The sequence below is a fragment of the Mixophyes fleayi genome, chromosome 3 (genome assembly GCF_038048845.1).
Source record: "Mixophyes fleayi isolate aMixFle1 chromosome 3, aMixFle1.hap1, whole genome shotgun sequence".
Lineage (NCBI taxonomy): Eukaryota > Metazoa > Chordata > Amphibia > Anura > Limnodynastidae > Mixophyes > Mixophyes fleayi.
Genome location: NC_134404.1, coordinates 226,917,581 through 226,932,060, shown reverse-complemented (window position 1 = coordinate 226,932,060; position 14,480 = coordinate 226,917,581). Strand labels below are relative to the sequence as shown.

Below are 14,480 nucleotides of genomic sequence, written 5' to 3'. Positions count from 1 at the left end.
TTAACCGCTATCCCTGCACCTGTGACACCTGCGTCTCCCTGTCCTTCCTCGTATGCTTAATATGTGTACTTATCAGAGCAATAATGTCTGCACTAATTACCTGTTTTATCTTCTTGATCTTCTCTTGTATTTATGTGGTTACACAAGTTCCCACAGGCTTACTTGATAAGAACAAGGTATTTGACATGCTATGTATCCCAATGAGCTTGCAGTATCTACATATGCTATCCCCTTGTATTTTCAATTAATGTGTACAACGGTAATATTAAGACCTGATCTACTGTCTCTTACAGTATATGTTTTCCATATTCCCCCCAGTATCAAGGATTTTTTTTTTAGAACTAGACAGGTTCTGTGTAATAAACATATGCATTGTCAGACGTTTCTACATTACGCATGTCACTATGTACACAGTGCTTTTCTCCCATTCTTCCTATCTGTTTTTCTAAACATCCTTTATAAGGGTTGTCCATGTAGGGACATGTTTCCCATATTCCAACCCCCCAGTCCTAAAGTTATAGTGGGACAACTCACAAATCATATGTATTGTGAGGTGCTGTCAATGGGACACTTAACAATACATATATAAATATTCATAATTAAATTGACATAAGGAAACCCCTATTAACAAACAAGGCGGCACTAGAACTAGTAACTAACATCCCAACAAATAAATAATGATAATATAGCATGATGTCTTGTAATAAAGTGCATTGACTGCACAGTCATATAAAATTTGAGAGATGCTCAATATGAGCAGAAATGAGTAGAATCTTACGAGAATATAGAAAATAGCATGTACTGTATGTATGTCTTCAAAGACTGCATATCTAATTATATTATCTTTAAAGGGTAAATGTATTTGTAAATAACAATATGGCAGGGATACAAAACACAGTTCTTTTATTTCAAATTTCTCTAAATTTTACTTTATTGAAATAATGAATTTGATTACTTTTAATTTCACATTGTGCAATTGACACATCACACCTTTATTATACTGTAATTGTGTTTTATTTGTAGTATATGTGTCTGTGATGTCCTTGGCCAAGTATATTCTAATTGTCTTACCCAGGTATTATTTCCTGACACATACAAACCATTACACTTACAGCCATATTAACACTCATTTCCAGAAGATAATAATTTTTGTATTTTTAATTCACTATTAAACTTTATCCTCTTGTCATTTCCAGGTCAGCTTTTAAGTTAGCTATGCTCTTTGTTTGGAATTTCTTGAAACGCCACAAGAAAAAATTCATCTACTTTGGTGCTTTTGCTGGAGGTAATTCCTTGTCTTGTTTACTCAAACTCTAGAGTAAGCTGCATACAAATAAGTCATCTACCTCCAGGTACAGAGTTAGGTGAATATAAAGTAAATGGATTCTTTAACCGAGACAGTTATTTTATTAATCTATCGTGTGTGGCAAGTGCTAAACATGTATAAAAAGTTTGTTACCTTCCTGGCTGCTGCTATATTTCAGTGCATTGTGTAGGGACATTAGGAGCTAATTTTTTTCAAACTGCGGATTTGAAAAAGTGGAGATGTTGCCTATAGCAGCCAATCAGATTCTAGCTGTTATTTTGTAGAATGTACTAAATAAATGATAACGAGAATGGATTTGTGCTCCAAGAGGGCTCCATCTACAGTAGGGGTGGTTGAAATAATGTAGAATTTGAGAAACCAGGAAAAATATTGATCAATTGACATCAGGTTTTATGCACTAAGACCTCATGGCTTTTGGGATTTCTCCAGCCCTTGTCTACTGGGTGCAAACTTCGGTATCTGCTGATAGGAGAATCAGAGTGTTCCTAGCTAAATGTGACCCAGTGATGACTGAATGCAAAAATGACATGTTGTTTTGTGGGACAAGTTATTGAAATGAGATTCAAGTGGTGGGGAGCACATGTTTACAAAGATGTTCCTTGCCTTGTTCTCTGAGAGACACAGGAAAAGTACAAATGTTTTGATTCATCCAGGTCACGGCTCTCCTGGAGTTAGGCACCATTGCTCAATTTTTATGCAGTATGGAATCTGGCACCTGGGGTGTGTCGATTCCTGATTTATACATTATGCAGACAGGTACTCTACTTGTGTAGTGTTCAGTGACGTTATTATACATTGTATGTGTTAGTGTGTTTTTTAGTCCTGTGAGTTTGTTGTTGGTTTAGTAGGCAATGGTACTGTATAGAAATGATTTCTTTGAGTCTGATATGCTTGTCATTTCTGTTTATTGTGGAAAGTTTGAAATTTTATCTCACTGGTTGCTGATTATCTACACTATATCTTATCTTGACCTGTGGAGTTCTCTAATTGTCTTTTACTGATTTTTGTGCATTCAGGGCAGAAAAGAATCCCAAAAACCGATGCAATTGTCCAAGTATCTATGCTGAACAGGCCATGTATTTGAGAAATTGACAACCCCAACAAGCCATGTTATAATGATTTGTCACTATAACCTGTATGTGAACTGTGCTGTTTTTCCTATGCGTATCAGTATGCACACACCAGAAATTCCTTATTCATAGTATAAATGGTATGGAAGTTGCAGCTCACTAACTTATATCAGACAAATAGAGATATAATCATCTCCCTTTTATCGGCGTGCGAATGGGGAATGGAGGGATTATTTTTGCCCACTGTTGTCCAAATTCAGTACTGTGCGATTTGTCTATGAAATCTATGCACTGGAGTTGAATCTGAAGTTTAGCTTTATCTATTCAGTACACATAATGGAATGATTTCAGGAGTAGCTATCACTTACTGTGTATTCCGTACTCACATTTCGAGTGACATCAAGAAGTGGGCACTGAAATATTCCTCACAGCATCATTCAGCTTGGTGTACACGTTAGAGCCACCAGTATGTAGAATACATCAAGTATTAATAGAGCCCGTCTGTGAGTAGCCCTGATGTATGTAATAGGAAGCGTATTTTTCTTTTTCATTATTGTCAAACTGATAGTTTCATAGCTGTTACAGATGTGATGCACTGTAAGTGGGGTTTCCCCAGATTCAATTGTTTCTGAAATATTTGTTTTCAGTTTATATAACAGGTATTGATGCTGAAGATGGAAAAAAAGCCATGTGGGCAGCATTATCCTGTAAATACAAAACACTACTTGCACACTTGCTGACCACATCTGTTCTGTGACTAGAAGCCTTCTAGCTTCCATCTCCGTTGTTTGAGGTTATTTTTTGCAAGGCCCCAAGGAACACGTTGGCTACATATATGCCAGTTGCATCATATTAAAATAAATGCATAGTGATTAATTTTAGACACTGTCAAAATTCTGTATTACGATTACACACAACCACATGTAAGCACAATGACGTACCCCTATGTAGACACATTTGAAAGTCGCAGCACAGTAAATATTGTATGTAGGACTCGCCACTATTTTATTGTTGATGTTGGCCAAGTGAGGGTATGGCATGATTTCAGGTGAGGGAGAGGCACTCATATTCTCATATATAGTCATCATATTCTCATATATAGTCATCATATCTCTATACTACGGAAAGGTCTGTACATCCAGTCATTCTATGTGGAAATCTAGTTTCACCTGGCGGCCCCACTGTGCAGTGAAAGGTATTCTTGGCAGGAAGCAGCACTACTTTTTTTAGGTACAGGAGATGGAGGATTTTTGTCTCCCAAAAATGTATTACCCTCTTTTCTTGCAATCTCTTGTCTCCATGTTTTTCTTTATCCTTTTTTCTCTGTGTATAAAAATACCTTTTTATTTAATTCTCAGGCTGTTTAAGGTACCATGCTTGTTTCTTCTTTTCAAAAGAAAGTGGAAAATATCCGGTCAATACATCCTGTTTGCTTATGTTGATCTCGGTGAACTGTAGGATATAATTTGCAAATTGACATAAAAGAAACAATATTTTTCCTTTCCCTAAGCATCTATTAGATTTGAAAAACAATACAATAATAACGTGTTTTTATGCATTTACCAACATAGGAAGCCCATACAAGCTGATAGTAGTGATCTACTAACTGCACTTACCAACATGCCCAGTAATAATGTGATTCATTTGATTTTTATCGGGTTATTAAGAGGCTCATTTTGTGGCCACATGCTGCAATATTGGGAAAGTTGTCTTTTTATGTTGTTGTTGATATTACATTAATATTACATAGTGTGTGGTCAGTTTACGGCCTTTGTTAATCATAATTTACAGAGATAAATTGACAAGTTAGACTACAATATTATGATGTCTTATCACAGACCAGCCACACTTGCCGGATCAACTGTGTAAATGCTATGTATAATGTGGGGTGTTTTTGTAATGAGGACTTTTTTTAAATATTGACTGCTCTGCCCAAGGATATTATGTTTTCCACAACTGCCATAAAAACTAACTCCACTGAACGAAAGTTATTTTTCTGGCATCACCGAGGATTCAGACACCCAACACCCAATAACTTTCCAAGATGGTTGTTTGAATACACAGTGATATTGGCAGAATAATGCGGTGTGTGGGGCTAGTTCCATATAGACGTTATCGCACAATACAAATGGATTCCAATAGCATTTAAGAAGCTTTCTTTATCCAGTCTGCCTACATTTCCTGATGCAAAAGGCATATGCAATAATATTTTTTTTCCTTCTTGATATCTTTTTTTTTTTTTTTTTTTTTAACTTAACTGCCTGTTTTTCTTTTTAGGTGTTTACCTCCTGGGAAAGTATGCACAAAAGAAAATTAGAGAAATTCAGGAAAGAGAAGCTGCTGAATACATTGCACAGGCACGAAGACAGTATCATTTTGAGAGCAACCAAAGAACATGTAACATGACAGGTCAATATTATTGTTAAACAGATGTTATCCTTTAATGAGTGATCTTTAGAGGGGAACTAAATTCCCAAAAATAAAAAGTTAGTCCTGTGTTGACACTAAGTGAAAAACACTATTGTAGTTTAAAATGTAATGGGAAAATAATCTTGGATGTTTTCACCAGTTTACAAGAGTAATTGGAAATAAGATTCAGAGCAGTGTTTGGCTTAGCTGATTAAGAAATATAGGTCTTAATAGTCTGATATTAAAACACATTCAGGTTGATTACTTTCACACAGTCTGATAACATCAAGTATTAGCCACACAAACACATTTTAGCACAGTTACATGTTTGAAAGTCTCAGCCCAGACTTTCAATCAGTATTTTGTTGGCTGAGTAAGGAAACAGCAAGACTTTGGGTGAGGGGGGCTGACATTACGTTACACTGAGTCAAGCTCTGTACATCGGTCATCCTTTGTGGAAACGCAGTTTCATCTGTGCCGAGGATGGAGCAGGACTATTTAGGGAAAGGAGATGGGTGCACTTATTTTTTAAAAAAATTAAAAGTGGATTTGTCTTTGAAATAGTAAAATATTTTTACAATAACTATGTTTGTAAATGCAGTTGATTTAGCAATACATTAAATGCAATAAAAAAGAAAACTATATATTTTCTCCCTTTACGTCCCTAATAAACTGGTCAATCACACCATCACTATGGCCAGCTTTAAAGACTGTGTCCACTGTCAGGCAATATGTGCTGTAGTAATAGTATATTAGTTTGTAGATGTATGTTTTTGGTTTTTTTTTTGCCCACTATGAATCGTTTCTTTTGTTTTTCATAAGCGATCCCTCAGCGTTTTACACTTTTAATCACTCCCACTGTTGACAGCGGCTCTTTCGTTGTGCTGCGAGTGCAGAACTACTTTTCTAGTAGCCTACCCCCAATCAGACCAATTTTTTATTGATAGACTTTGCACTGTATTCTGTCTTTACACACAACCTCACTGCAATCTGTCTGGAGGACCTTTGCGTTAGGTCAGCAGCACCTCATAATTGTCGAAAAGGGACATAAGAAAAACTGTAGCAGCCACCAAACAGTTATTGCAGTGCACCACATCGTGTACATCAGCAGATGTGTGTAGGTGAAAGCAGTGCAGGAGCAGGTCCAATCAAGTTCTGTTTCAAGCTGTTTTTACAGAGAATAAGGACTATTTTCAACTTTCAAAACTACAATAGCCATAATTGTGTGAAAGCTGCTGTACAACAGCTGGGTTTTATGGGTGTTGTAGTTTTGTATTGAGGTGCTTACTACTGCATTCTGGGACACTGCTCTTGACCCCCACAGATACCATTTTAAAACAGGCAGATCAAGCACAGAAATATGGTATATATTAGGCCCCACCACATTCTGATTAGGTACTGCTTATTTGTTTTTAATGAACATATCCCCATTTATGACATGTGCATACAGACTCATATGACAGCCGTAGACTCTAATGGAGCCATGTCCACGGTGGTCAAATTATGGACTACTGTTGTGTCTTTATCAAGGACTAACTTTTGAGCAAAGAATAAGACATGAGACTACCTTTGTTTTATTCAGCTAGGGAACAGCTCAGCAAAACATATATTGCTTTGAAAGTAACATGCTTTAATATAATCAGGATAAGGGCCTTTTAATAAATCTTTCCATCATCTCTTCTTCCTAGTATTATCAATGCTCCCAGCTCTGAGAGAAGCTTTAATGCAACAACTGAATTCAGAGAGCTTAACAAGTCTGCTAAAAAAAAGGTATTATTTTTATTAATAAAGTTTATTTAGAACAAACGGTTTCATTAAACTTGTGTCCTGGTTCAATATTCATTTTTTTTTTTTAACAAATAATTTGTCATGTAGAATTTCAAGAACAATATTTCGTTGAGGAAGTAATGCTCCTAAAACATATCCTTGTTGATCAATATTATCATGATAAAAATCTATCCTATCGTTATGGCCCAGGTTGGTAAATGTGGCCATTATCTACCTGCATGTGTCGGTCATATTCTGCCTTAACAAGCGATGCCAGAAGTTACCAGCCTTAGGGACCAATGGGTGGGTTCTGGACTAGTAGTTATTCCTTCTGACTCTTGCCACAGTTTGGAAGCCATTGGAGCCTTAACATTTCTATGTAGTTTATGTTGCTTCCTCCACATAGAGGGATGACTTCTTGGACACTGTCATAAATTATAGCTGTTTATCATTACAGCAAAAAATTATTTTTATGATATTTAAAACAATATAGATAATGCCCTGCAGCTGCTAACTGCAAATGTTTTGACTGGTATATTTAATATAGGGCTGGAGAAACCTCAGGAGCTGTCTAGTCAGTGTAATTTCTGTTTAGTTTTGACTGGATGCACCTGTTCCCTGGCTCCTAGATTTGACTGATTGGCTCCTGAATTCTGCATTGTTTTAATTATAACTGCTTTAATGGTTTTTTGTTTTTTATTTTGTTTTGTTTTTTAGCAATATTGATGCTTGCCTCTTTTGATTTTGAACATATGCATTTCCTCATGTTGTTTTTTTTGTAATTTCAGCATTTACTAAACTCATAATCTCTGTTTCTTTGATTTTTACATATAAATTGTAAGCTCATAGAAGAGATGAGGTGGGTGCAAAATTTAGCTTCTCTTTGGTGAAAGGGACCGGGCAGATAAGAGCATTCCTTGCAGAATGCAGGTTAGGCGCACTTATCTGCCTAACATGTGGCCTGCATGCAAAAACAAGTTTTTACCACCCGCATGGATTACATACTTTATGTAAGGGTGGTTGCACTGGGAAGATGGATGTCTTCCTTACAAGAATAGTATTTGTAGCTATAATTAGTAGAGGACATTGATCCAGGGAATTTATCCGATTTCCATTTGTTAGGAAGAATTTTGCCCCCATAACAAGGCTAAATTGGCAAATGTTGCACTCTGCGGTATGTTTTACCTCCCTATGGATGAATACAAATTAGAATTTATGAACATTTGACTTAATGCCCCTGTACTTTTTTTTTTTTTTACCTTCAAAATGTACTAACTATGTAAATGAAATTCAAGCTAAGCAGAAAGACTTAATTTTTGATAATATGTACTGTGAGTTACTTTTACTGTTACCAAATCATTAACATTTGAGATAAAAGCAGGTTTTTGTCTACGGATTTATTAACTTCAAACTGTAATTTCTTTCCTGCAGACCTTCAAACAAGTTAGAAATCTGGGAAGATTTAAAGATTATTAGTAAGTCAGAATGGGATTTGTTTGCTGTGTTATGTTGTCTGAATGAAACTGATCACTTTTGTAACATCTCAAAACAGTTTTGTGAATCAGTAGAATATTTTGATTTGAGTGGTTTGTGAATAGTAAAGGCTTAAACTTATCAAAGTTGCATTATATTGATCCGATATATCAATACTTCTTGTTAACAACTTGTAATGTGGCTATATAGAAATGAGAGGATTCATAATATCCAGCTTAATATGCAGTTGGTGGTAGAAGAGGGATGCCACATATATTGAAAGCAAGGGCTACCACACAGATGTGGTTTATGCATTAATTAAGTATATAACATACCAGAATAGCCAGGATCATGTATAAAAATGCTGAATTGCCCAGGTTGATGAGTAGCATGGCTGCAAGAAGAGACTTCAGTGACTTTGAAAGCTGGATGATTTATGGGGTGCATTGAGGTTTTGGGTTCTGATTTGTTTTGCCAAAACACCCCACGAAAGGTTTTGGTTCTGATTTTGGCTTTTGGGTTCTGATTTTTTTTAAAAAAGCATAAAAGTGCTAAAATCCATATTTTGTTTTTTGTTTTTTTTCATTCCTACACTATTATTAACCTCAATAACATTCATTTCCACTAATTTCCAGTCTATTCTGAACACCTCACGCCTCACAATATTGTTTTTAGTCCAAAAGGTTGCACCGAGGTAGCTGGATGTCTAAGCTAAGCGACACAAGTGGGCGGCACAAACACGTGGCCCATCGTAGGTGGCTGTGTAGGCTTGAATGGCCTTTTGCTGCTCCTCCATCCTGTGCAGCATGTAGAGGGTGGAGTTCAAGCGCATCACTACCTCTTGTTTTAGTTGATGGCAGGGCAGGTTCATGCTTTTTTGATGTAGCAGGAACAGTTAACGTAGTTTAATATCTGATGCTAATATTTCTGCACTGCAGGAACAGTGGACGTATTTTAATTTAGCAGTACTAATATTTCTGGACTGCAAGAACAGTGAACGTAGGTAAATATTGCAGTACTAATATTTCTGGACTGCAAGAACAGTGAACGTAGGTAAATATTGCAGTACTAATATTTCTGGACTGCAAGAACAGTGAACGTAGGTAAATATTGCAGTACTAATATTTCTGGACTGCAAGAACAGTGAACGTAGGTAAATATTGCAGTACTTATATTTCTGGACTGCAAGAACAGTAAACGTAGGTAATAATTGCAGTACTAATATTTCTGGACTGCAAGAACAGTGAACTTATTTTAATTTAGCAGTACTAATATTTCTGGACTGCAAGAATATATTGTACTAGAATTTTTTTTATACTTTTTAAATTTATTTATGATTTTTTAATAATTATAAAATTACTATGGACTTAGCAGAACAAAGCACAGGACAAAAGCACCACTGGACTCAGCAGGACAGAGCACTGGCCAAAGCACCACTGGACTCAGCAGGACAGCGCACAGGACAAAAGCACCACTGGACTCAGCAGGACAGGGCACAGGACAAAAGCACCACTGGACTCAGCAGGACAGGGCACTGGCCAAAGCACAACTGGACTGAGCAGCATAATGCACCACTGGACTGATCACAGGAGCACACAACCACCCTCTTCCCTGATCTCAGCCCAAATGAAGATGGTGGGCGCAAGTGGGGAATTTATGACATCCGAGTCTCGCGAGATCCGACGCGAGACTTGGATGTCATAGCCTCGTTTTGGTTTCATTTAGCCGCCGGAAATACCCGAACAGTGCTCGGATCCCGTCAATCCGCACTGTTCGGATGGGCTCGGATTAGCGGAATCCGAGCCCGCTCATCCTTAGTGCATTTGGCGTGATATCTTTGCATTCATTCAAAGTGCAAGGCAAAACAGGCAAGCAACTACAGGTCAATTGACTACAAGCAATGGAGGAAGGTGATCTTATCAGATCAATCATCTTTCATCATGCTATTGACAACAGATGTAGTGCCATGTAGTGCCAACCTAGAGAACTCTGCAGCCCTGAGACCTTGTTTTCAATAGCAAAGGGTTGTGGATGTGTTTTGAAAGATCCCAATCTTAATATAATGGAGCTAAAGTCACTAGACCTTTCTCAGTAAACCTAAATAAACATTACCGTTTAGAACTTATCAGTGCTATCATTATTACAGGTTTCTCCAACCTGTTGTACCTAATTCAAGGTTCTGTTCACTTTAAAAAGTTACCTATAAATTGATTTGTATTAGTAATATGGTATGTTGTTTAAATGCTGCTTGAACATAAAGATAGATAAAGGTATATCTTGTATTAATTTACCCACATTATTATTTGTACGTTAATGTTTCCATAAATATGGTATTATGAGTGAAAATCATATATTATAAGTTATTATTGAGATAAACTAGAGAGAGTTCTAAGATCGATTCCGGACTGTGATATGTCACTGAGTAATGACACAGAGAAAATAGATTCACATGCTGACAGACTCCCTACGATGGATTAACATCTAGGACTAAAAAATTCTAAATAAAATTGTTTGTGGAACCTCAATAATCATTGTGTGACCAACTGAGGAGGGAGTTTGTGATTGTCAAAGCCATGAAAATTACCCCTGAATGCTAGTTTCAGACATACAGTTTTTAATAAGGTTCCGATAAATTATTTTCATTTTGAATTTCTTTCAGTTGTGAGCTGATGCCAATCTAGCATATTGACCCTAGTGTGGTGTATGATTCTATTATATGCTGATTGGTACCACTGTCACATGTAGTGAGCTTACTCTATCTGTCCATTCCAAAATGTTGCAGAGGGCAGCACGGTGGCGTAGTGGTTAGCACTTCTGCCTCACAGTACTGGGGTCATGAGTTCAATTCCCGACCATGGCCTTATCTGTGAGGAGTTTGTATGTTCTCCCCGTGTTTGCGTGGGTTTCCTCCGGGTGCTCCAGTTTCCTCCCACACTCCAAAAAACATACTGGTAGGTTAATTGGCTGCTAACAAATTGACCCTAGTCTATGTGTGCCTCTGTCTGTCTGTCTGTGTGTGTGTATGTTAGGGAATTTAGACTGTAAGCTCCAATGGGGCAGGGACTGATGTGAGTGAGTTCTCTGTACAGCGCTGCGGAATTAGTGGCGCTATATAAATAAATGATGATGATGATGATGATGAAATATGTTTACCTTAGCTAACAAGTTCATAAGGATCATAGTTGAAAAAGCAGAAATATGGTGTAATTTAACTTTCTAAGTAAAAAATAAAGCTGTTGTATAAAAATATTACATTTCTTTAACAATTAGTAGACATAGGAGTGATCTTCTAAAGGTTAAGTTTCACACATTTATTTGCATCTCTAGAAATCGACAAAAAAATTAATTTATTGACTTAACTATCCCCTGTGTTAAACTGCAATTTTCACTAGGTTTTATCAATTTAATGTGTTTGCGTCCCCGGATGCCGGTTTCGGCCACACAGTGTTGCGGACCGGACTGTCAGAGCGGTTCCTCCCTTAGGGGGCTGCTTTGGCATGTCCCCATTGTAAGCAGGGTTCCCCAGGTGAAGGTGCGAGAAAAAAGGATTTTACCACTCATGTTAAATCCATTTCTCGGAGTCCATTTGGGGGAGACTCCCTTCTGCTCATCTGTGGTTATTCTTTTGGTGTTGTGGTTCCCTTCCTTCGGGCTTTTGTATTATAACTGAAGTTTACACGGGGTTGCAGAGAGTATATAGCTTGATAGCAGGAAAGTTAACTATTTGAATGCCTACTCCAAGTTCCCTCATACAACCCCATAAGTAGCGTCCCCCAGATGGGCTAAGAGAAATAGATTTAACGTGAGTATAAAATCCTCTCTTTTTTTTTTTTCTTTCATATTCATTTGATTTCCAGCAATTTCCATCAATTTGTAGCAATATAATTAAAAATTATGATTTTAAAAAATAGTGGAGATGTTGTTGCCCATAGCAACCAATCATGTATTTAATCAAAAATGTATTTAATTAGTGGAAAGTTACCATATCTTATTTATCTAAGATGCACATGCGATATGTAATATATTTGTATTTCAGTTTGTAATAAATGTCTAGGCTTATAGTACACCAGGAAAGAAGACAACATATATTGGTATTTAAAACTTGAAAAAATATACTCTGTTGACTTGAAGATCTTGCTGTTGAAGTTCCGATGAAATGCACAAGTCATATGAAGTATAAATTGACTTTAATGGACAACTAGTCCTGATAGTACTTGTAGTCTTTATGTTTATGCCATATGCACAGGTTTATATCACTGTATTCAATACATGTACTTCTGTCATTTCCCAGGTATTGCTAGAAGTGTAGTAGCTGTTTACAGTACATGTATGCTTGTTGTTCTCCTTCGGGTTCAACTAAACATTATCGGTGGATATATCTACCTGGACAATTCTGGAGGGAAAAACTGCAGTGTAAGTAAAAAGCACACATGTCAATCTGTTTAACTTTGAAGTTTATATTTATTGTTATAAGTGATGTTTATCTACCGTGAATATCTGTTTAAACAGGGAGTTCTGGTAACTTTACTTATAATCGGTGAGCTCTGATGTCATCACTTTAGTTGTCAACAGGAAAACTTGTGTTATGAGGAATAATGTAGTCCCCACGACAAATTATATGGATATTAGAAGTCTTCTAATAGTTCTGTAATCTGTATAACAATGCTCCGTCTACTGCTCCTCCATGACTTCTACTTTCTATTTAATTTTTAGTATGGCGTGTATTATCCCATATATAGACTAATTTACATTTATAAAGTGGCAAAAATGTTAAATAGAACACTGCTAGAAGGATATGTTAATCGATTAGGTAATTTTTGATTGAAGTACTTTAAAGGCATGTTTGGAAGATTGTTATGCCAGTAACTGGTTTGTGGATGAATATGAGGGTTACAGCTTATATTTCAGGACATTGCCCACCTAAAAAGGACATGACGTTGAACTAAAACATTTTTTTATTTTAGTCTATCCATAGACTATATCATTTAATTTATAGAAGAGCAACTAAATGTTAATTATATTGTAAATGCATTAATCCAATTTAATCAAATGCTGCTGTTGTCATAAGCTGCCATTTTTCATTCCTCCAACTGTTTTATCAGCAACTGTTAATCCTCCCTTCTTGTTGAGCCCTCATGGCAATGCTTTCTTATTGACAACTCGACAAGATGACACATGGAGCAAGACATTGCAACATTTACAAACACCACTCAAGTTGTCCATTCAGAACATGTGTAAAATAGCTGTTACATCCTACTTTTTGGGCTTGGGTACCTTTTAATGCTGTCTAGAAACTGTAAACCTTTTTTATTTTTCATTACTCGCTTATTAACAATGATTTAACTGATAACTTCCTCTGTTATGTTGAACCCAGGCTTACTCTCAAACCCACCCCTGCTAAGAGTCACTATTGTTGGACCCAGGTTGTTACTAACAGTTCAAGTGTTCATTGAGGTGACAGGAACCAATCATCGCCACACAGCATTATTGTAAAGATGCGTTCTCAGTGCAGAAGTACACATGTTCAATGAGCCTAATGCTGAGAAAAGACAGCACTGACGACTTGTAAGGAGGTCCAGATTGATCCTCTCCCTTTACTAACACTGTTAAATCCAGTTTAATTTGCATTTCATAGCAGCAAGGGAGGTGCATAGACACATGAGACCCTCTCCTCGCAGTGTAGGGTTTCTACAAGGTTAAAAGAAAAAAGTACAAAATAACATTGTACAAGAAATTAAAGATTTACTCAAGAAAATATCTATGCTCACAATATCACATGTTCGAAAACATTTGAAAAACAACCCTTTCATTCTCCACAATTGCTTTTTCCACAATTGCAAATTGTTACATTGATTTTTAAGTCCTAAAGTCCACAGAGTTAATGCTAAGTTATCCCCCTAACGCGTTTATACGTCATCTAATGGAATCATATTCTCTCTTTCCAGGGACTCCAAGCATCACCTGAGGTGCAACAACAATATTTGTCCAGTATTCAACATCTCCTAGGAGACGGTAGGACTTGAGGATACTCTTTGCTGGACTACAGCTAGCTGGTTTACAACTATTACTCTATTACTTAGTGCCAGAATATCTGTGAGTCTGTGGGAAGTAAGAGACATGACCTGTCATTTTTTTACTTCAGGTCTGACCGAGCTGATCACACTTGTGAAACAGGCAGTCCAGAGGGTGTTTGGCAGGTAAAGCTAATGAAGTTTAATGTTCTCTTGCTAAGGGTTGAGCACTGTTTGATAGAGATCTGATCTATAGGTCCAGCTACAATTGTAGCTCTGAATTATTCTGTATTAAAACAGTCATGCTGCATGCTAAAGCTCTGTTTATCTGTACAACTGTCACAGGAGAGAGTGACTGACAGCAGCAAGTGTAGCTTCTTCTGCACAGAACGGTGGGTTATTCTCTCACCTGTTCTGATCATA

At 36.9% G+C, this 14,480-nt stretch overlaps 1 protein-coding gene across 1 annotated transcript in view; it reads left to right on the top strand.

Annotated features, from left to right (window-relative positions):
* The window catches only part of PEX3 (peroxisomal biogenesis factor 3), a 31,314-nt gene that overhangs the window by 229 nt on the left and 16,605 nt on the right, over positions 1 to 14,480 (top strand). The window contains exons 2-8 of the mRNA XM_075203227.1: positions 1,197 to 1,285; positions 4,675 to 4,806; positions 6,495 to 6,576; positions 8,005 to 8,048; positions 12,338 to 12,459; positions 13,992 to 14,058; positions 14,189 to 14,243. Coding sequence (XP_075059328.1) covers positions 1,216 to 1,285; positions 4,675 to 4,806; positions 6,495 to 6,576; positions 8,005 to 8,048; positions 12,338 to 12,459; positions 13,992 to 14,058; positions 14,189 to 14,243 — 572 coding nt within the window. The 5' untranslated portion in view covers positions 1,197 to 1,215. The remainder of the gene's footprint in view (positions 1 to 1,196; positions 1,286 to 4,674; positions 4,807 to 6,494; positions 6,577 to 8,004; positions 8,049 to 12,337; positions 12,460 to 13,991; positions 14,059 to 14,188; positions 14,244 to 14,480) is intronic.